We start from the raw sequence: 23,530 nt of genomic DNA on the forward strand, positions 1-23,530 counted from the left end.
TGACCTGGCATCCACATGATACAATGGTCATCTTAAATGCTTTTGGTTCATCAGGTTGTCCCTGTTCTGATACTGGTGCCAAACAGTGGTGGAAGAAGTACTCAGATATTTTACTTAAGTAAAAGTAACAATACCACAATGTAGAAATACTCTGTTACAAGTAAAAGGCCTGTGTTCAAAATGTTATGTGAGTAAAAGTACAAAAGTATTGGTATCAAAATGTACTTAAAGTACCAAAAGTAAAAGTACTAAAATGTTTGAAAATAGCAGATCTACAAGCTCAGAACGCGTCGCGATGAGAATGTCAAGGACCCCCAGTTTGGTATGCATATAAGGCCACAGAACCCACCCAAATGGACCCTTACTGGTCCAGTTGGTTCCATTTGTACACGGTCAGAGTTACAGACCTGTAAAGGGTCCATTTGGTTCCATGTCGGAGTTACAGACCTGTATAAGGTTCCATTTGGTTCCTAACTACAGTATCAATCATCATTTTGCTGGGGGACCCCCCTGGAATCCTCCTCAAAGACCCCTGGGGGTTCCCTGGACCCCCACTTAGAGAGCCACTGCTGCCCTCTATATCTGATCTTTCAGGGTCACATCGTCATGTGAGCAAAGTCCACAATGTGGTTCTGACCTTCTGTTTGGTTGCTTGTGTTCTTGGTGAGCTGGAATGTGGGCCTTTTTTTTATTATTTTATCCTGCACAGTCGTCGTATTGGTTGTAAGTTGTTCCCGATCAGAGCATCTGCTAAACGGCTGAAATAGAAATAGCATTTCTTTCTCCCACCAGACAGATTTGTGGAGAAAAACAATGTGGTCCGGTCCTGTTACCACATGTGTTCATTACTAACCAGCTGTTTAAAAAAAAGCACATTTTTTAAAATGATTTTCCCACCATGTAACAAGTCCCCCGTGAAAAAAAAGAGAATGACCAACGAAATGTTGAAAAGTGTACAGCTATATTCCCTTGACTGGCGGAAGCAGAAATGTGTTACATTTTATTATTGCAGGACATTGTTGGCACATTTCTATGCCATTACACTACATTGCTATTAAAGTTGTGTCTATATATGTAACTGTTTAAAAGCACCATATCATCTCTGTCGGCGTGGAAACCTCATATGTCCAAAACTGTTACTTTTCAGGATTCAAATTCAAAAGCATCAAAAGTAGCAGATCTACAAGCAACAACGAAAACAAAAAGTATGGAGATAAGAGGTTTCTGCCCGACAGCGGCGATATGAAAATGTTATGTAGCAAATGATAACAGTATTCGAAGACTACTACCAGTGTGTGCGTTTGTGCGCGCGCATGTGTGTGTGTGTGCGTGTGCGTGTGCGTGTGCGTGTGCGTGTGCGTGTGTGTGTGTGTGTGTGTGTGTGTGTGTGTGTGTGTGTGTGTGTGTGTGTGTGTGTGTGTGTGTGTGTGTCACTATATGACTATCTGTGTTTCCCACCAGTGTTCCAGTGGGACTCTGGACTACATCCAGGCTCAGTGCCAGGAGGCCTTGTCCAACCTGCACACAGACCCAGAGACGGGCTCCCACAGCCTGCTGTCCCTGCTACCCGCCACCCTGCAGCACTGTGAGGAGATCCACAATGAGGTGGGGGTCTGCTCTCTGTGAGTGTGTGTGTGTGTGTGTGTGTGTGTGTGTGTGTGTGTGTGTGTGCGTGCGTGTGCGTGAGCACATGTTTCATTCTTGGCATGCTGTATGAAAGTATGTGTGTGCCTGTTACAGAAATGTCACAGCTCTGTCCATATCAGACAACATCTTTTCATAGCCGGTAATCATTTCCTGTTTGTGGACATTATTGAACAGGAGCCAGTAATGGAAATAACATCAAAGTTTCCCTTTTTTAGCTGAGCAATGAACCACTTTCAACCTGTTATGGGCATGTTGTTATTGGCGAGCATTAAAAAAAAAGGTAAAAACGGCTCAACATTTTCCAAAAATAGCAACAATAACAGATCTACAAGCTCACAAAGCATCTCAGGTTATTCCTGCCGCACGGCACCATCGTAGGACAAAGCATGAAATCGGGCTTATAAGCGTTGAACAAATACATGTCTGTTGATATATTAACGCTATACACCCGACTCGCCAGGGGCGTTGGAGGAGTAGTTAGTGGTGTTTGCAGAGCAGAGTAGTTGACCACGCTCAGCATCCCGTGTTTACAAGTTCACGCCCTCCAACAGGCAGCCTGGGAGCCTGTCAGCACGCCTTGCCAGCCTCCAACAGCCCTCCACCTACCTGCCTGTTTCTACTCGGGGAAATGTGTCTTGCATAAAATCCAGGTTGTTCTCATTTGTCTTCGGCCTATGATGGATCGTGAGTCAGTTGCCTCTCCATATGCTATCTAAGCATGGCACCCCCCCCCCCCCCACACACACACACACACACACACACACACCCCGCCCCTCTGCCCCTCTTTCACATTGTGAAATGAGTGACGCTGGCTCGCGGTGTGGAGGGATCGAGGGAGAAGCAAAAGGTTGAGAAAAAAAGGGGTCCGGTCACTGGTGCAAGCAAACTGTTGGCCTGCATTAGCCCTAGCCAGAGGCTAATGGTTAAAATAGCACTTCACCTCTCCCCTTTTGGCGTCCCAGGACTCCATAACGGCCTTGCGTGCTAACGCTAGCACCGTGCCCCCCCCCCACCTCCCCCCTCAGCGGGACGCCATGACAGATGAGCCTGGCGTAAGGTTGTTTAAAGGTTGTAGCCGGCATTAATTATTCAGCACCACCAAACAATAGGGTTGTCTGTGTCAGGCGCAGCGCTACATGAGCTAGCAAACACCTGCTAGCTAGCCGCCCAGTGGCACAGGATTACCCTGCCTAGGCCCCTGCCAGGAGGGCAAAACACGTTTATTTAGGAAAACAGGCCGCTATTTATAAAAGGGCAAGTTTGTGTGTGTGTGTGTGTGTGTGTGTGCGCGCGCGTGTGTGTTTAAAAGAGGAGGGAGTTGAGGCTCGCTCTCGGGGGCTATAGCCTCTACTACCCGGCGCTTGCGATGATCGATGTGGCCATTTGTTGGGAGTTGCCCAGGAGAGCAGAACACCCACTTAAATGATGTATTGTTGGCGGAGTTATTTATGATGCCGGCCCACTTTGGCGCTTGGCGGGGCGCACACTGCGCGGGTCGTGTTTGACACGGACGACCGAGGAGTTGAACATGCCGGAGACGCGCAGCGAGGCTGACCTGACCAGCACCTCGCGGCCGGGGCCTCTCTCCCTTTTTTAAAAAGTGCCAAAAAAAGAAAAGCAACGCCGTGCCGATGTACTCTGATGTCGCGCGCGTGGTTGAACAGGGGAGGGGCGGAGGTTGGCAGTTGTCGGAGGCGAGTGGGCGGGTCTGACGGTGATGAAGTCGAGCGTCTGCCATCTGAGTACGCGTGTTCAGGGAGAAGGAGGGGAGCGTGTCGGAAGAGCCCGAGGAGGGAGTTGAAGCAGGGAGTGATGGGAGAGGAGGCGGGACCTGGCATGGCAGAGGAGATTGAACAAGAGAAGAAGTGAGTTTGTGGAAGAGAGAGAGAGAGAGAGAGAGAGAGAGAGAGAGACATACACATGCAGCCACAGAGACGTTGAGAATGCCCTTACAGGTCCATTTGGTTACATTTGTGTACATTCTCAACTCTTGGTTCATTCGTACACTCATAGAGTTACAAACAGAGGGATTAGCACAGATTTCATTGTTTACAGCAGTAGCAGAAGACTAACACGGTAGCATTGCCTCACAGGACACCCGTGTGCTCTTTGAAATGCTAATCCCAGAGATGCAAACGTCTTGTCTCATTTTAAAGCCACCGTGTCACTTCCCAGGTGGGTGTGTGACAGAGTGTCCTCAGGGATGCCTTCTAGTGATGCCAGCCAGGCTCCCCCACCCGCCCAGCCCACCCACCCATCCACCCCCTCAAGCACCACAACCCATTTGACACGAGAGACAAGCTTCTCCCACATTTTGGGACAGAGAGTAAACTCAGTGCTGCTGTAGAGCGCACGTGACATGAGTGACCTTCTCACTGTTTTCCAGGCCAGCGTTTACCTGCCGCTTTTTTGGGAACGTCCTATACCTGAGCAGTTAAAAGCCAGAAAAATCAGTGTCATCTATTTATTAGATTGTTTTTACATTGCGGCGTTTTTTTTGTCTGGAGCTAATGTTGCAAACTGCTTGAGCATTCAGCGCCACATTCCCGTATGCACACTGCCACTAGGCCGACTTACTGTAGTACTTCCACCCATTTTCGTTTGAACTCTGTGATTTACAGTATGAAGAGATGAATACAGTATCCATTTTTAAAAACAAACAAAAAACACAAAAAAACCCAGCTTGATAGTTTGCATTTCAAATATACAAATAATTAAGCGGGTCATTTGTTAAGTGAAACACATACTGTATGTTGATAGATATCTTCAAAAAGGTATCCCAGGTAAAAAAAAGTATGACTATTACTGGTAGCTATTGGTGGAAATTAAAGTGTATCGTGGTGTGTGTTACTTCGTAGATCTGCTATTTTTGAAAAATCGTGAAACTTTATGCAAATCTTTGAATATATATTTTTTTAAGCAAACATTTGTAACTCAAATCTTTGCTTCTGGGGGGTCCCTGGAACAAAATATTTTATGTGTGTTTGTGTACATACATTTACTCTAGCTTGTGTATGTGTGTTTGTGTACATACATTTACTCTAGCCTGTGTATGTGACCACTGTGGCCATAATAATAGCTGGCGCGTGATGATAAGTGCGAATAGCTTGCCCCGTCGCTCACAGGGGGACTAAAGGAGAGCGGCTTCTCCCTTCCACTTGATGTGTGAGGTGGTCAGGAGAAGGTAAACATGGGATGGCAGGCCCCCCGATCGATCCCACTCTCATCAGCAGCAGCAGCAGCACCCACCCACCCTCGGGGGCCCGCCACCGCCCGGAAATTGATTGGGCCAGCTACCGGGAGCACCGTGGAGAAAGGGGTGGGGGGGAAAGAAATCGCGCCTCATTAACCCATTAAGACCGGGGAACGCATCTGTGTGTCATTTTAAGATTTCTTCGGCTATTCAAAAATAGCAGATCTACAAGCTCATAGCGCGGCACCGAGTGCCGCGCTATGAGCTTGTAGATCTGCTATTTTTTTAAAAATCGTGAAACTTTGTGCAAATCTTTGAATATGTATTTTTTTTTACGCGTACATTTGTAACTCAAATCTTTGCTTCTGGGGGGTCCCTGGAACAAAATATTTTACAAATGTTCATTTTGAAAAATATATATTTAAAGATTTGCACAACTTTTCACGCTTTAAAAAAAAAAATGCAGATCTACAAGCTCATAGCGCAGCACTCGGTGCCACGCTATGAGCTTGTGGATCTGCTATTTTTGAATAGCCCAAAGAAATCTAAAATGACACAGATGCGTTCCCGGATTGAATGGGTTAAATGGGGGGGGGGGGGGGAGCGAATGGGCTAACTTGGCTTTGACTTCGGGGGGTTGACACAGTGAGCGGTGGGTCGACAGCGGGGGCTAATGTGTAGTTAGTGCGTCCGTCACCTGGAGAGATGACAGCCGGCGCCACGGGGGAGCCACTAGCTCTCTCTAACTCCAACCCCCCTCTTGTGTGTGCCGTCTCAGAGAAAAAACTGGCCCTAACAACCCTCTCTCTCTCTTCCTCGCCACACTTTTTCGATTCGTCCTGCTGGAATAGAGGTGGCATTTAGTCAGAAGTCCCCTTTCTCGGTTACTCACAGCTGGGCAGCGGGGGCCCTCCAAATGCCACATAGTCACCTCCACCCCCACGGTCACCTCAGAGGGGTCCGCTTTGTGGCTGCCATCGGGCCCGGCGCCGCGGGGGGGGCCAGCTGACCATGTCGCCTCAAAGCACTACTGCACACACACGGGTTGATTTCAGCCTCACACTAAAGGACAGACTGACAACCAGAGAGACCGCAGGAGGGACGGACAGAGAGAAGGAGGATGTCCAATAACTCTTTGTTGTGTGTTTGAGCCGTGGTGATCGAACGGGGAGCGGAGTCACAGACTGCTGGAGACGGCCATAAAGCCTGACATTTCTTTGAAGGCTGGGTTGTATGGAGTGATTGCCGTGCGGTACAGTACAGTACAGTACAGTACAGTACCGGGGGCCTCGGTATATTCTTCCTGACATGCCCCAGTCCCCCTTGCATGTCAGCCCCACTGTGATCAGAGTCCTGTGGGTCTAAATCATTGGTTCTCAAAGTGGGGTCCGGGTTACTAGGGGGTACCCAGCTAAATTAGTTAACAATCATTTCAACCCCTTTATCCATATTTTATACTTTGGCTATTAAAAAATAGCAGATCTACAAATGCTATTTTTGGAAAATCGTGGGAAGGTTTGAAAATCTTTAAATCTTTTTTTTAAAAAGGCGAAATCTTTTTTAACAAAAATCTTTGCTTCTGGGGGTCCCTGGCACAACATATTTTCACGTGGGGCTCCGCGGCCACATACATATCAATTTAGGGGTCATTGGCTCGAAAAAGTTTGACCACATCGGAGTTTGAGGCAAAAAAAAACAACAACACATGGAAACTGATTTTTGCAGATCAGATTCCAAGGTGGTTTGAAATGTGATTCAAATGTGATTTCTAAAGATGTGTCTCAGTCCGGCCACTCGGGACACTGAAGTCAGATTTTGACCTTGTTGTACGATGGTATCACTCGCCTCAAATAGCAGATCTACAAGTTCACTACACGTCACATTGTGAGCTTGTAGATCTGCTATTTACGGCAAGCAACATTCAGACAAGGACGGAAATACACCCATCTGATCACCTGCAAATAACAGTGTTGACAGTTAGTCCTAAAGCTCAAAACCGAGAAACAAATCACATTTACCTGCAGTCTCAACAATGCCCATGTGTGCAAGCAGTTAGTGTTTGTTGTAAGCGAACGTGAACTTAAAGGTAGGTTAGAACAACGTGTTTTGTGAAAAGGTTTAAATCACTATATCCTGATTGCTATAGAGTGTTTGTTCAGTAACAGGGGTCTCCCCATCTATCCAGCTTAGGGTTAGCAGGAGAGAGTACCTTATCAGTATTTATCAGCTTCAATTTTATAGGGTTCCAGTTCCAGTTCTCTCTCCTGATTGGGTAAAATTGGTATCCCGACCTGAAAATGCATTTTCTGTTTAGTAAGGAGCTGGAGAGACATGGAGATTCCTGTTACTGAACAAACACTATAGCAATGAATACCATCAGCATATAGCGCTATTTAACACTTACTTATAAATATATATATATATCACTTTACCTAAAGACAGTATGATACGTGTATGTGTTTAGCTAGACACTATCTAGACTTGTGATGAACTGTAGCAAGTTCAAACACCCAATATTAATGACGGTATTTGTCCTGTTTTTGATCCAAGGCCTAGTAGGGTATAAAGACTTAAGCTCTAGCGTCAAACTCGTAGCTTATTGTTGCTGTTTGTGAGTTTTGGAGAAGGAACAATAGTTCTCGCAAGCTCACCTAGCCAGACATTTTGATACTCGACTCCTTTGTACCCCGTGCAGTACAACCCTGTGTTGTACAGTTGTGTGTATGTCAAAGGAAACGGGGCATGCATTGTTTATGGGGACGACGGTGCTTTGTAGGATGTTTGGGGGGAGGGCAAACTCCCTGCGCCTTTCATTTATATTTGGCGGCATTTGGGGCAATCTCTGACACACACACACTCACACGCACACGCACACACGCGCACGCACGCACACACAAACACACACACAGGTTTCTATTACTGTACTTGTGAGGACATAATGCCTTTTAGGACAGCGATTTTACGAATGCCATTTTTTAACACATTTTGCCATTAACACTCTATAAGCTCACTACGACACGTGAGCTTATAGATCGGCTTTTTTTCGGCGCATGACAAGTCTGGCACGCAACTAATAAGTATAAAGTATATAAATATAACCTTTAACCATTTTTTATCCTAAACCTAACACTAACCTGAATCTTTTTCTGATTGTAAATATATCTAAAAAAAAAAATCAACCATAAAACGACAATTTTTCTTGTGAGGACAAGAAAAACGGTCTTCACCACGTCTATTTCTCACATTCTGCTGTACTTGTGGGGACATTTGGTCCTCACAAGTATAGTAACACACACACACACACACACACACACACACACACACACACACACACACACACACACACACACACACACACACACACACACGTTCACACGAGCAATTGTGTACACAGTGAGACTGACAAACACAGACACAGACGCAAACACGCGTGGAAAAGACACAGCCAGACGTGGATAGGCTACACCTGGCTACATGAAGCATCCTAGCGAGGATTAAATCAGCACTTCAAAAGAGGAGAAAACAAAACCAGTCCCTGTGGAGGGAAGGCAGGAGAGAGCTCCAAAGAAGCCCAGACTGTCATCCCCCAGACAGAGGGGGGGGGGGGGGGGAGGGGGTGAGAGAGAGAGAGAGAGAGAGAGAGAGAGAGAGAGAGAGAGAGAGAGAGAGAGAGAGAGAGAGAGAGAGAGAGAGAGAGAGAGAGAGAGAGAGAGAGAGAGAGAGAGAGAGAGAGAGAGAGAGAGCGGAGTCTTCAGGTACTAGTGTAAAGTGTAAAGTGTGTGTGTGTGTGTGTGTGTGTGTGTGTGTGTGTGTGTGTGTGTGTGTGTGTGTGTGTGTGTGTTTTTAAGTCATCGTCCACACACTGTATCTCTGTGTGTCTGTCTTTATTTTTTATTTTATAATTTCATAATTTCACATAAATCATAAAATCAAAAACAATCTGTAAACTTATACATAAATTCACATTTATAATAAGTAATCTTAATGTCTGGGTTAATGCATTATTCTGTGTGTGTGTGCCCTGGGATGCTGTTGTTGTTCTCCGCCCTACAATCATCACAGCCCATTTCCACATCTCTCTAATTAGGTAAAAACATTCCATTCAAGGTCCTTTAAAGTTTCTCAAACTTTTTCATGTCAAGGACCCCCACATTGGGATGTATTTGGCTGTGGACCCCCGTCTCAAAAATATTTTCCAGAAGCAAAGATTTGAGTTAAAAAAAATAATCCTGTAAAAAAGATGTACTGTATATTCAAAGATTTGCACAATTATTAGATCTTTTCCGGGAGTTTCTCTCCTATAACTGCAGTTAATGGTGACATGGGATGGATACCGTGGGAAGTTAGGTGGAAGATTAATGTGATAAACCTGTGGAACAGAACGCTTGACCTGCCAGATGACAGAATAGCAAGTAGTAAGTAGGTTATTGGGCGCTGGAAGTGTTTGATCTTCTCCAGGAGCATGGACTTGAGCATCTCTACATCCACAGGCAGAGAGAGGGTGAATGTGGGGATGTTCAAGGAACCGGCCATGATAAAATATAGAGCTAAATGGTTGGAAGAAATCTATGACAAACCTACACATATACTGTAGGTACCGTACATATTGTCAGTTTAAAACTGTGTATGAATGTGAAAAATATGTTTTGTATGATCTATCTAAGAGCCAGCGATCTTGTGTGCACGGTTTCACTCAGGGAATATTTCCACTACATATTGAAACAGGACGGTACACTGGAACAGAATTAGATCAAAGACTACAGTATATGTGGCTATTGTGAACTTGGTGAAGTGGAGGATGAAACCCACTTTCTATTGTACTACCCATTTCATCATGATATCAAAGAAAAACCTCTTCGACAAAGTACATGGTCTCTCCCTGGATAGCGATTTAGTTAAATATTTATTTGATAACCATACGTTCGCAATTTAAAATGTTATCCAATAAAGCCTGTAACAGAATAAAACCTGCAACTTTTACGCATAGTGGCACTGTGATGGATCATACCAACTAGTTTTTACTCTAAACTTTGAGTTCTTGTATTGTATATCACCTTGTCTAAGTTAAACATTCAAGTCTGTCTTCTGTTTATTCTCTCCTTGTTCCTCTCTCTCTCTCTCTCTCTCTCTCTCTCTCTCTCTCTCTCTCTATCTCTCTCTCTCTCTCTCTCTCTCTCTCTCTCTCTCTCTCTCTCTCGCCCTCCACTCTATAGTTTGACAATTAGACTACTAAACTGTCTCTGTACTTTTGATCAGAGTCATGTGTACAGTTCTGTGGTATTTATTTATTTTGTTTATTATTTTGGCGTCGGCATGTTGGCACTGGAAATGATGTGTTCTTTAATTGTGTCTGAATAGTGCCGTAAGGGATGGCCTGTGAAAGGCAGCCAGACACAAAAATGAAATTATTCATTCATTCATTCATTCATGCACAAATGTTCACGATTTTCAAAAATATACAAGCTATAGGCTACAAGCTCATGAAGTCACACGCTTTGAGCTTTTATATCTGCTATTTTTGAAGTTAAAAGGTTAAAGTGGTTAAAATGATTTATTTGGAACTGGGTGTACAAAGTACTGATATAGCAAATAAAAAATCTGAGCTTATTGTGTAGTATATATATTGCAATAATTATGTGCGGTTGTCACAAATTCTCAAGTAACACCTGGACTTGTCTCACGACACACTATTTTGGAACCACGGATCTGGCCTCTGAAAAGGTTGGAAGTTATACTGTAAATCTCTGACCATTTGGAAGATGTTAGTGGTCTTTTTTTTGGCATGAGGGCACTGCTCTCTCTCACACACACACACACACACACACACACACACACACACACACACACACACACACACACACACAACACGCCCAGGGCCTTGTCAGTCAGTACAAGTGTTTGAGTGTGTGATTATTCATGCTCGGTCCCACTAGAAACAGACGATGACACAGTTATGAAACTGCAGCTAATGGAGCAACGCGGTGTTGAAACAAACGAGGACTTTCCTTTCAAAAATGAGCTGTTCAACCACTTGAAAAACCGTGACGCCCACTTCAGCAAAACGGTAGCCTCTCACAAGCCACAGACACACAAACTCTTCCACAACCTTCCAATGCCAGGGAGAGAGTCTGTAATTCTGCCTCCTGAAAAGTTCAGCACGGGAAGCTGGCATCTGTTTGTCATTTACGTTCATGAAATATAGATAAAATATATCTTGTATATATATATATTTTTTTTACAGCAAGGTAGATAGGCTTCAACTAAGTAAAGAGGGGACATCTGCTTTATTTTATGTGGATTGTTAGCGCTTCCTACACTGGTAACTTAGTTTATTAACACTAATACAGACTGTACTACAGAATATATTGTAAGGAAATTAAATGTTAATAAACTTATGGTTTATGATTATTTCAGAAAGTTGACAGATTCTTTGGAGCAGAACTCTTAATAGTAATCCAAATCCTTCATTAAACTCTTAGGTCTCTAAAAGTGAGTCATATAGTAAAACGTTTTTTTTTTCTTCTTTCTTTCTTTTTGCTGTTTAATACTGACATATAGTGTTTAATTGCAGATATGCGATATATTGAACTTTGTCATTACTGTATATATTAATGTCAAATGCTCCTAAACACCGTTTTCATTTTGGGACTTCTCTTAAATTCCCCACCAAATCCGAGAATCCCTCCTTCTGACAGACTGCTAAGTTGTGTGTCAAAACCGGTAGACAGAAGAAATGTGGAAAAATGCTGACAGAAGGCTGCAGATAGCTCACTGGGGCTAAAGAATGTAGCGCTGATGGAAGTGATTATAACTTACTTCTGAATGATGTATTTTAAAAAACTGTTTTCTTTTCACAACTGATGCAATTTGACATTTTTAAATAGTAATTGTGGTGCTTTTATGTTTCATTGCTGTCACTGAGGAACGCTTTCTCAGCCATGCATGGGAAAAGCCATCAAGTTTTCTTCCAGATTCTGAAAGTTTGCATTTCAACTGATGTCCGTCTGTGTAGTATGTATTGTAATGATTTATTATAATTTCTTTTTTTTATGACCAAACCCTGTAGCAAACCAAACTTCCTTCACAGGACGATAAAGACGTTCTTTTTTTCTTTCTTTTTCTTTTTTTAAGAATATATTTTTGTTCCTGTAGCCAATCCTCTCCAGTTCAATCTAAATGAGTTGTAAAAAGCTCCAATGCAGAACTTATTTCAATGAATAACATGTTATTTTAACCAATTTGTATCATGGTAGAGTATGTTACAACATAACTAGTACATCTGCAGTGGTTTGAGGTGGTTTCCCCCTACTCTTACTTATACAACTCTGCCTGAGCAAAATCTCCCCTTGGTTTAACAGGGATTCCCTCTTGCGTGTGCGGTACACTAAAACATCCTTTGTTGTGTGTGTGTGTTTGGCCTGTCACAATTATTACATAATTGTCTAATTGCAATTATTTGAGATAATCACAATTATTTTGTCATAATCGTTTCCATGTTGAAAAATGTTCTTACATAAAAAAAAGCTTATAATGCGACAGTTTTTGTACCTTTTTATGTATTTTATTTATACTATATATACCTATATAAGTGTACAATTAATTAATATGTCAGTAATTTCTTTGTATATTTCAGTTATTTGTCATATCGGCCCTGTGCAGATTTTTGATTGCGAGGCAAACAGGAATGTATTTTTTTATTCATATGTTCCAATGTTCAATGCCAAAAACAATTATTAGTGTGACATCGTGTGTGTGTGTGTGTGTGTGTGTGTGTGTGTGTGTTTGTGTGTGTTTGTGTGTGTGTGTGTGTGTGTGTGTGTGTGTGTGTGTGTGTGTGTGTGTGTGTGTGTGTGTGTGTGTGTGTGTGTGTGTGTGCGTGTGTGCGTGTGCGCGCGCAGGTGGAGTTTGAGTGGCTACGACAGTACTGGTTCCAGGGCCAGCGCTACGCCCGTTTCTGCAGCTGGTGGAACAGGCCCATGGAACAGCTGGAGACAGACTGGAGGCTGATGGAGACCATGGTAAGAAGAACCACAATGCATTGCAACACAGCGCAGCACAGCACAGCTGACCACACGCTTTTGATTGAGTGAACACTTTATTAACATGTTTGTTAAGAAATGCTAAAAGGATGACACAAAAACGTTGACCAAAAGGTGGTCTCTGTCTCTGGCTCTTTACTTTCTTTTTCTTTTCTTTTCTTTTCTGGGTGGTACACCAGTAGTTCTCAAACTTTTTCATGTCAAGGACCCCCAAATTTATATATATTTGGCAGCGGACCCCCATCTGAAAACGGACCCCCGATGGAGAAGATTTATGTGAAAAATATTTATCTAAATTATTCAAAATTTTCTAAACAGTTCTAATATTTTTCATCATTTTTCAAAAATAGCAGATGTACAAGCTTGCGGCACCGCACGAAGTGGGGCACTTTGAGCTTGTAGATCTGCTATTTTTGAATAGCCAATGGATAAAATGGATAAAGTGGTCCCCAAGTATTTCGGGACCTATTCTGTGTGTTCTTCAATACTGTCAAACACTGTCAAAATGGCGTCCCCTATTTTGGGGTCGTTATAGGTTGAGAATGAAAATCTATGCTTTGTCCTAAGACCATGTCACTTTGCTCTCAATCTGGGAATCCATTCGGTAAAACCAATATTAATAAGAAATTGTTAGTTTTTGCCTTTGGGGCCACCACCTCCTTTTTTGTGTATAGAAACAGGAACTCAGTTTGGCTCCTCTCCTTTCTTAGTCCACTTTCTCCCGGGTGCTCCTGTGTTTATGCCTACTAACAACAACACTACGTGTTTATGGCAGTGGTGCTGAGAGATCACTTTTTGAAAATTTCAACTCGCCGAAAATAACTTGAGTTTACGCGTCTCATTTTTCAGTTGAATATCCGCTGTCTTCAGTGGTCGTACGACACAGCATAAATTGCGATTAGCGTTGACAAGGGTAGGAATGCTAAAAATCTATTCTCTCACAAACAGTAAGGTACTTAGTGGAAGTGTCAATTGCATTGCATATGTAGTATATTAAATGTCCTAAAGGTCTGGGTTTCCAGTATTCCCGTATACAGATTTTTTTTTTTTTTTGACGATTGCCCCTAGAAATTCCGCCTTTTCCATAATGTCTGGATCTTTTTTTTAATCTCTGATCACGTTTTTTTTTTTTAAATCAGATTTGTATCTTTCCATGCCTCTTTCATACCATAAACTGGTGTTTAGCAAAAGCGGCAAACATGACATTTCATAACCACCTCGCCCCTCCTCTCTCCCCCCCCCTCACACACCCAACATAATTGAGACAGCTGTGATGAAGATGTTTTGAATCTCTTTTATATCATTTGGTTTATGACGCTTTTCTTCAGAACTCCCCAGCATGCTGCAGCTTGCACCTCTTAACCCATTCAATCCGGGGACGCATCTGTGTCATTTTAGATTTGAGCATTATAACCGTTATTTTATACTTTGGCTATTCAAAAATAGCAGATCTACAAGCTCATAGTAAGAATGCTATGTTTGAAAAATGGTGAACGTTTGTGTTGAATACATATATATTTTTGAAACAACGTTTCTAACTAAAATCTTGATTCTGGGGGTCCCTGGAGCAACATATTTTGATGGGGATCGGTGGCCCAAAAACATAATTTGGGGGGCCCTTGACAAGAAAAGCTTTGAGCACCACTGATATAGCAACAACAGTTTTTCATAAAAATGAAGACATTTGTTGAGACATTTGACAGTTACAAATGTTCGCTTTAAAATATACAAGATTTGCACACATTTTCACGATTATTTTTTCTCAAAAATAGCAGATCTACAAGCTTGTACGAGCTTGTAGATCTGCTATTAAATGACACAGATGTCGTCCCCGGTCTTAACGGGTTAACCCAAACTACACAAGTGATCTAGTGTTCAATAATGTTCTTCAGAAGGGAAAGGTATGCAGCAACGAGACGACATGATGTACCGTCTGACTCCGCCGTGCAGGTGTACGTTGTAAGGGATTGTGTCACGTATTTCAACATTCAACCTTGTGCCATTTTTTTTTTATTGGCGGCGGTTACGGCGTACGTGGGCGCTCGCTTATTAGTTTCACAACCACTTAAAAGGGGAACAAAAAAAAAAGAAATCACTCGGTAGTATCAGCCACACAAATCAAATGGGGGGTGAGCGCAAGCATTTAAGACGCCTTACTCACATGCCCTGAGCTGTAAATATTATGACACAGACGTACGCACGCACGCACACGCACACACACACACACGCACGCACGTACGCGCACTCGCAACACAATCACACTGACACATTTGTATTGTTATACAAAAGTGAGGACGTACCAAATTGTGGACGGCTATTTTATTAACGCCAAGTTGAACCCTATAACCCTGATGCTACGGGGTTAATACTAAAATAGCAGATCTACAAGCTCACAACGCATTGCAGCACGGCGTGTTATGAGCTTGTAGATTTGCTATTTCCGGTGTGTAAGTATATAAATCGGCATAACTCCAACCCTGACCCTAAATCTGACCTCTGAACTGCCTAATTCTAATCCTAACCCCAACCTGAATCTGAACATTTCTTTTAACCATGAAACAACTATTTATCTTGAGAGGACCACGGAAATTGTACTCAAAAAGGCTATTTCTCAAATTCTACTGTACGTGTGCGGACATTTCGCCCTCACAAGTATACTGTAGTAATACGAGTACAGACTCACACACACACACACACACACACACACACACACACACACACACACACACACACACACACACACACACACACACACACACACACACACACACACACACACTGCTGCTAGACCGTGAATATACATAGCACTAAAGCACGCACCCTACACTCCCATTAAACTGTAAATCCTGGGTGTCATATACCCGCATACACGTAAAGTACATACATTTACCCAATGCATACGCACACTGACCCATACTGTAACATAACCGGTGACACAGACACACAGCAGGCACACAGACACACGGACAGACAGACAGACAGACAGACATACAGACAGACAGACAGACAGACAGACAGACAGACAAAGACCACGATGCAGACAAAACCAGACTGACACATGCACACACACCCACACCCACACACACACACACACACACACACACACACACACACACACACACACACACACACTATCAGCTCATCCCTGTTTTCAAGCTGTCTTCATGTGAGGTTAACGTCAAGGCACCGTCAAACAGCAGGGGGCACTCTTGTATCACTGTATAGCAGCAGCTACAGCACAGAGAGCACCTCTCTCTCTCTCTCTCTCTCTCTCTCTCTCTCTCTCTGTGAGCTCTCTGTCTCTGTCAGTGGCGAGTGCTGAGCAGTAATCACATCTAATACTCAGGCGGGGATAAAGACAGGAGCTGGAGGAGGAGAGGCAGTGCTGCTGCTCTCACAGTCCCCCAGTCACAGCTGTAGTCTCTCTACCCCTCTCTCTCTCTCTCTCCCCCTCACTGAGTCCAGCGATGGGGAGGGTGGTGGTGTGTGGGGTAGACGGAGGGGCTAAACTCATCTGGAGTTCCACCTCTGGGCCCAGATGAAGTGCGTGATTTGGACCTACATTTAGACGAGGGCAGGGAGTGAGATGTGAGGGGTGTCTCTCTCTCCCCCCTCTCTCTCTCTCTCTCTCTCTCTCTCTCTCTCTCTCTCTGTCTGTCTCTGTCTCTCTTTCTCTCTCTCTTTGCTTCTTGCCGTCTATCTTTATCTCCCTCCCTTGTGTGTGTTGTGTGTGTGGTGGGTGGGTGTGTGTGTTGTGTGTATGGTGGGTGGGTGTGTGTGTGTGTGTGTGCGTGTGTGTGTGTGGGTGGGTGGGTGGGTGAGCGTGTTCCTGTGTTTGTCCACATGTGGGATGTAGTGTGTGTGTGTGTGTGGGAGGGGGGGGGGCATAGCATCACACCAAAGAAAGACACATTCATGAATTGAATTTGTAATGGAACTTCCAGTTTTCTCTGTAGTTAACATCGGTTCTGTAATATCGTTATTGTCATTTATAATTTCCAGAATGCTGTCACAAATGTCGCCGCTGAAATTGTTCAGATGAACGACGAGGAAATCCTATTGTGTCAAACACCCGCTAAAACACCAGACATTTCCACTGCAGAAATGTACAGTTTGTTTGACCCGCTGGAGGAAAAAAACAGGACGGGTGCGAAAACTGCGAATGCATAAATGTAATTGTTTCACTGAGGAGAATGGAGATGCGGGCGACTGTATTGCTCTCGTAAGCAATATTAACATAACATGCATCCACGGCAATATGCTGATGAAAAGCACTTTTACGTTTTTATAGATATGACTTTATAGATTTCCTTTTTGCCGCTTTCGATACAGGGATCTTAATGTTTTTTTTCGGCCGTCAGATGAAATTAAAATTTTCACAAATTTATAGCACATTATTAGAATGATGTATTTCACCTCCTCAAATCCATACATTGCATTTGTTTTAGGTTTTGACACGGGTACTTGCTGCTAAAATAGCTGGCCTATGAGCATTTTTTAAATAAATGAAAATGTAATAAATACAAATATTCTATCACTAATTTAATTAGCTTTTTTTGCACACATGCTAGTGTATTTCTCCATAATTGTATATTTGCTTGTAAAAATCTCCACTATAGTGCTTGAAATAATTAAATAACTTGAAATGAGGACAAAATAATTACCATGCCATTATATAAAAACCCAAACTTTACAGCTTTGCAATAAAATACAAACCATTGTTTTATCATGAATAGCTAAACAAAACAGCCTCCCATTATTTCTTACTAGTCATACTTTTTATTTAAACACATAAATCACCATATGAACACATAAATCTTTAGTATTAATTTGCCCATTTGTACAGCAACTCTGAGATTGTATAGGGTCCATTTGGTTACATTTGCACAATCGTGGAGTTAAATTATAGATTATGAATTATACAGTACATCACACTTGTGTATTTAGTAGTACAGGATCCAAAGGCGCGTGTGTGTGTGTGTGTGTGTGTGTGTGTGTGTGTGAGTGTGTGTGTGTGTGTGTGTGTGTGTGTGTGTGTGTGTGTGTGTGTGTGTGTGTGTGTGTGTGTGTGTGTGTGTGTGTGTGTGTGTGTGTGTGTGTGTGTGTGTGTGTGTGTGTGTGTGTGTGTGTGTGTGTTTTTATGGATAGTGTCTCTGCCTCTCCTGGGGGCTTGGTGGCTGCTCTTCAGCCTGTTGTCATGCAAATAGCCCAGGCTTCCATTTGAATGACATTCTGATAAAGGAAGAAGAGACAGAACCAAAAGAAGAAGGAGAAAAAAAACCAACCCACGTCCGGCTCTTCACTCTTCACTTCTTTCTGTCTTTTCTCTCCAAACTGAGCCTCCTTAATGGAAACTGAGATGTGGGGATGCTAAATAAAGAGCATTGAAGAGAGAGAGAGAGAGAGAGTGTGTGTGTGTGTGTGTGTGTGTGTGTGTGTGTGTGTGTGTGTGTGTGTGTGTGTGTGTGTGTGTGTGTGTGTGTGTGTGTGTGTGTGTGTGTGTGTGTGTGTGTGTGTGTGTGTGTAGATATAAAGTGTGTGTATAAGGGTATAATGTGTCTGCCCTCTTAGTTTGCCTTTGTGTATTTGAATGTATACCTCTTTACTGAATAAGTGTGTGTGTGTGTGTGTGTAGTCTGTGTACCGTATAACATTTATACTAAATGTGCACACATACAGTACTGTTTGTATTTACAAGTGTACATTGCTGCGTGTATGTGTTTGTATAGCATAATGTATGGTTTGTATGGTACAAGTGGGCATGTGTGCGCATGTCCATGTCCCTGAGTGTGTGTGTGTGTGTGTGTCTGTACGCGACAGTACGCATGCACCACTGGTATAAGAGGGACAGGAGCGTAAAGGGCTGGACTCCCCTGTGATCCAGGCCAGACGTGGATGTGTGTGGAGAGCCAGCTCCAGCCTGTTTGGCCGGGTAGCTTTGGTCTGCCGTCCCCCCCCTCCGTCCCCCCCCCCCCTCTCCCCCAGGACCCCCGCCTATCATACCTATCATACAATAGTGACATTTCCTTAAACCAGCGACAATGAATAGCTTCCACCTGGCTGACAATAGGGAAGAGAGCCCCGGCATTATGCAGAATATTTTAAATACCGCCGGCGCTTTGGCATTTTTCTTTTTTTATCTTTCCTCTTTTCACTGTGGCGGAGAACAGCCCATCTCCGCTTTTTTTCCCTTTCTCTCTGTGTGTGTGTGTGTGTGTGTGTGTGTGTCTGTGCGTGCTTGCCGTTGATGTTAATGTATGCACTCGGTGTGACTTTAATTGATTTAGCAGCTCTGCTAGCACACTACAGCTTTTTCCCCCCTAATTTGTCACTTTCCTGACTTCTGTGGATGCTCAGCTCACAACTTCAAAAGCCACCACGGATGCAAAGAGATTTCAGTACACACACACACACACACACACACACACACACACACACACACACACACACACACACACACACACACACACACACACACACACACACACACACACACACACGCTCTCTTGTGTGAAAAATATATTTTCTGTTTGTTCTTTCTCTCTCTCTCTCTCTCTCTCTCTCTCTCTCTCTCTAGTTCACTCGCTGGCTCTCTCACTCTTGCTATCCCTCCTCTGTATTTCTCTCGGTCTTCCTGTCTCTCCGTGACTCTCTCCCTCTTGTCGTTTGACAGGGGAGGAACAAGCCTTGTAGATGGAGAATCTTTTCAACGCGGCATCAAGGACATTAATCTACTCTCCCAATAAACGTGATCCGCACAGTTGAATACATTTGTTTACTTCAAGATGTACAAAACAGGAACGGCTACAGGGGCCATGCCTCTCCTCTAGTCCCTGCCCTCGCGCTGTCACTCACTGTTTTTTTTTAAGCAGCTTGGCTACGCACGCACTCACGCACGCACACATGTAATCCATTTGGTTACATTTGTACAATCTCAGAGTTACTAATGGATAAATTAACACTGATGTTTCATGTGTAAATAGAACACACTCTCTTGTGTTGTATACACATGCAGCTGCAGTAACAGTGACTGACAGGTTCTTGTTCGTGTGCGCGCTTCAACTGTAGCGCATGTTGTTTCTTCTCCTGCGTGCATGTGTGTGTGTGTGTGTGTGTGTGTGTGCGCGCGTGCGTGTGTGTGTATGCATGCTTGAAGGTGTGTCTGTGTCTCTGTGACCATTTCATCTTCTCTCCTCTTTCTAACAGTGGTCTTTAGCAACAATCTGCGAGGCGGGGTGCAGCACAATCATACCCCCGCCTGTCTGCTCGCCATTGATAGCTGATTAGGTTATTGACCTAGAGCAGGAGGGGTGGTGGTGGCTGGCTGGCTGGCTGGTGATGGGCTCTCTTGAGGGTGAGCCTAGAGAGAGAGAGAGAGAGAGAGAGAGAGAGGAGGGGGGTCAATGTAAATGTTATTGCTGTGTGAGCTCATTTGATCAAAGCCCTGGAAAAGGTTAAGCGAATCCAATCTGGTTTTGTAAGGCAGAGTGCAGACACAGCCCACCCCACCACACCCCCCCACCCCCCCTGCCAACGGAGAATGGATTATCATATTGGCGCTGGTGGAGCAGGGGGGCCCGTGGATGGACAGTTTACCCTGGCCCCCGTAATGCGTTTAGGCAGCAATTGGCCTTAATAACCTTTATTGACTTGAGCGGGTCAGTGCCAAGAATCTAATTATCAAAGTGTATCAATTTCATTGGAGTTTAGAGTTGCACCGCTCATATAATTATTTTTAAGGTCGGGCCGGGGCAATTAATCCCCTCTCCACTTATTTGATGGCTTTGTAAAACATTATAAATGTTATGGTTCGCTGTTGTTGCCGTTTCACCGTAAATAATTTCTGTGAGTTTTTTTTTTTCTTTCTTCTTTTCTTTCTTTTTTGAAATTATTATCGGCTTATTGTTGCCGCCGGCCCGTTTAGGAGAGGGAAAGAGACGGTGGACATTTTGAAAGCCTGCAGAGTCTATATGGGGTTTGGTTGTTAAGATGTTAAGCAGAGGTGTTTTTTAATGTGAGAACAGTGTTTTTTATATGTGCTTTTATAAGCACACATGGAGGCCAGATTAATTGTTATGGTGAACTAGACTTGTAAAATCTTTAAGATTAAAACAAAAAATGGCATTATGTGTCATAGCATTCAAATCACATTTCTGTCTCTGTTAGTTTAATTTTCAGCATTTTTGTGCACTTTGTTACACTATACTATTATTTGTACTACTATTTTTCCTTCTATAAACCCACTGTGTGCGTCAGTGTGAAAGTGTGTGCTATCAAAGTGTGTATTTGAATGTTTGTACCGTACACAGTAAAAGTACAAGTCCATTTTGTATATCTGTGATAGTGGATCCATTTGTACACTATCACAGATAAATTAACATTTTAGTGTGTGTGTGTGTGTGTGTGTGTGTGTGTGTGTGTGTGTGTGTGTGTGTGTGTGTGTGTGTGTGTGTGTGTGTGTGTGTGTGTGTGTGTGTGTGTGTGTGTGTGTGTGTGTGTGTGTGTGTGTGTGTGTGTGTGTTTAGTGAATGGCAGTACAGTGGCACAGCATATCCTTCATTGACAGTCAGTGTGTGTTGCTACCTGGATAGTAGCACCTGTGTTTCCTTATCGCCCAACATAGACTAGAGGCCTAATCCACACCTTCATTATTGCACAGCCTTGTTTACCCGCGCCTCTATATTAGCTCCCTCGCTTTGCCCTATTTAGACCGAGCGGTGTAAAAAAAGAAATTACCCAAAGATTATTGTTATTATTCATTTAAAGACGAAATATATGGCTGATAATACATTTTTACATTACGCTCCGGCTCGTGTTCGGAAATATAAAATGGAGGGAAAAAAAGCAAGACGGACGGAAGTGAGGGAGCGCGCGAGACAGTGTGAAAGAGAAAGAGAGAGAGAGAAGGGAGGAAAATGTAGCATAAGTCTCGGGCAAAGGTATTTTGCAATTCTCTTTGAAGTCCTTATTCAACAGGGTAAGCTGAATTTTCGGCAGTGCCTGATAGTGTTCTGGGTAAATACTTAAAGCCCTTTAGAGAATTTCATGGGCAGATACGTGGTGGCTTGAAGCGAGCGTTTATGTTACCTGAAGCCAGTGCAGCCTGCAGCTTTGTACCTAAAGACAGAGGTAGTGAATGGAATCCCTCTGAGGCTTGTGTGTGTGACAGAATCTCACGGCTACATCGCTGCACGAAGAAGGGGGGGACCCTTTCACTGCTGAGTGGATATGCGAGAACACACACACACACACACACACACACACACACACACACACACACACACACACACACACACACACACACACACACACACGGGCACGGGCACTGACGTTTGAATGCATTAAGTCAGACACAAACTGTTCACACACACACACACACACACGCACGCACGCACGCACGCACGCACGCACGCACGCACGCACGCACGCACGCACACACACACACACACACACACACACACACACACACACACACACACACACACACACACACACACACACACACACACACACACACACACACACACACACACACACACACACACACACACACACACACACACACACACACACACACACACACACGTGCCCTCACACAGTATATGAATGCACACTTAGGCTTGCACATAACCATGGCTATATACGCATGATCAAAGGCATTCATACTGTATGTACTGTACACACTCACGCACACATACACGGACAGGTATGCATACTGTATATATTTCCATGCGCACGGACGTACATACTGTGCTTACAGATGCACACGATACCTCTATTGAACTCAGTCTCAGAACTCACTCTTACCTTTGGTTTGGTGCCTGAAGGCAGGTGGCCCTGATAGTGATTGTTTATTCCTGTGTATTTATGACTGGGTCTATTACTATCACACATATGCCTGTTTTATACCTGGTGGCGTGCCATATTGCACACAACAAATAGCCCGTCTACAAGCTCACAGCATGTCGCACCCTGCATGTTCAGCGTATAGATATGCTATTTTCGGTTCACGACACAGGCACTCAACCAAGTGTAAACCAGGCTTTAGCGTGACTTCACATCCCTGACCAATACTGAACAAAACCTGAAGTAGTTAGTTAGTAGTTAGTTAGTTAGTTAGTTAGTTAGTTAGTTAGTAGTTAGTTAGTTAGTTAGTTAGTTAGTTAGTTAGTAGTTAGTTAGTTAGTTAGTTAGTTAGTTCTGTGTGGCCAGCCCTTCAATCACCGTCTGTGTTTTTTTTTTCTCCCAAAACTACAAATGATGTCAAACAATTCATATCAAAAAGCAAAATTAGAAGAGAAAGGTATTAAAACCTTTCCTGAGGTATGTGCACTGCAAAAAATAAACAAACCTGTCAGACACATCAGTAGCTTTTGTTGCCGTAACGTTACTTTCTGCAGTCGCCATGTTTGTTTCACTGAGCAGTAGTTTAATGTGGACTCTATTGATGTTCCACTGAGCAGTAGTTTAATGTGGACTCTAGTGATGTTTCACTGAGCAGTAAGTAGTTTAATGTGGACTCCATTGATGTTTCCCTGAGCAGTAGTGGACTCTATTGATGTTTCCCTGAGCAGTAGTTTAATGTGGACTCTATTGATGTTCCACTGAGCAGTAGTTTAATGTGGACTCTATTGACGTTCCACTGAGCAGT

General features: G+C 43.5%; 1 protein-coding gene across 2 annotated transcripts in view; it reads left to right on the forward strand.

Moving 5' to 3' along the window:
• The window catches only part of fto (FTO alpha-ketoglutarate dependent dioxygenase), a 243,943-nt gene that overhangs the window by 57,192 nt on the left and 163,221 nt on the right, over window positions 1-23,530 (forward strand). For both annotated transcript variants that reach the window (XM_080427366.1, XM_080427365.1), the window contains exons 8-9: window positions 1,462-1,605; window positions 12,739-12,858. In XM_080427366.1, coding sequence (XP_080283492.1) covers window positions 1,462-1,605; window positions 12,739-12,858 — 264 coding nt within the window. The remainder of the gene's footprint in view (window positions 1-1,461; window positions 1,606-12,738; window positions 12,859-23,530) is intronic.

This window comes from Gymnoscopelus braueri (assembly GCF_963280865.1).
Source record: "Gymnoscopelus braueri genome assembly, chromosome: 1".
Lineage (NCBI taxonomy): Eukaryota > Metazoa > Chordata > Actinopteri > Myctophiformes > Myctophidae > Gymnoscopelus > Gymnoscopelus braueri.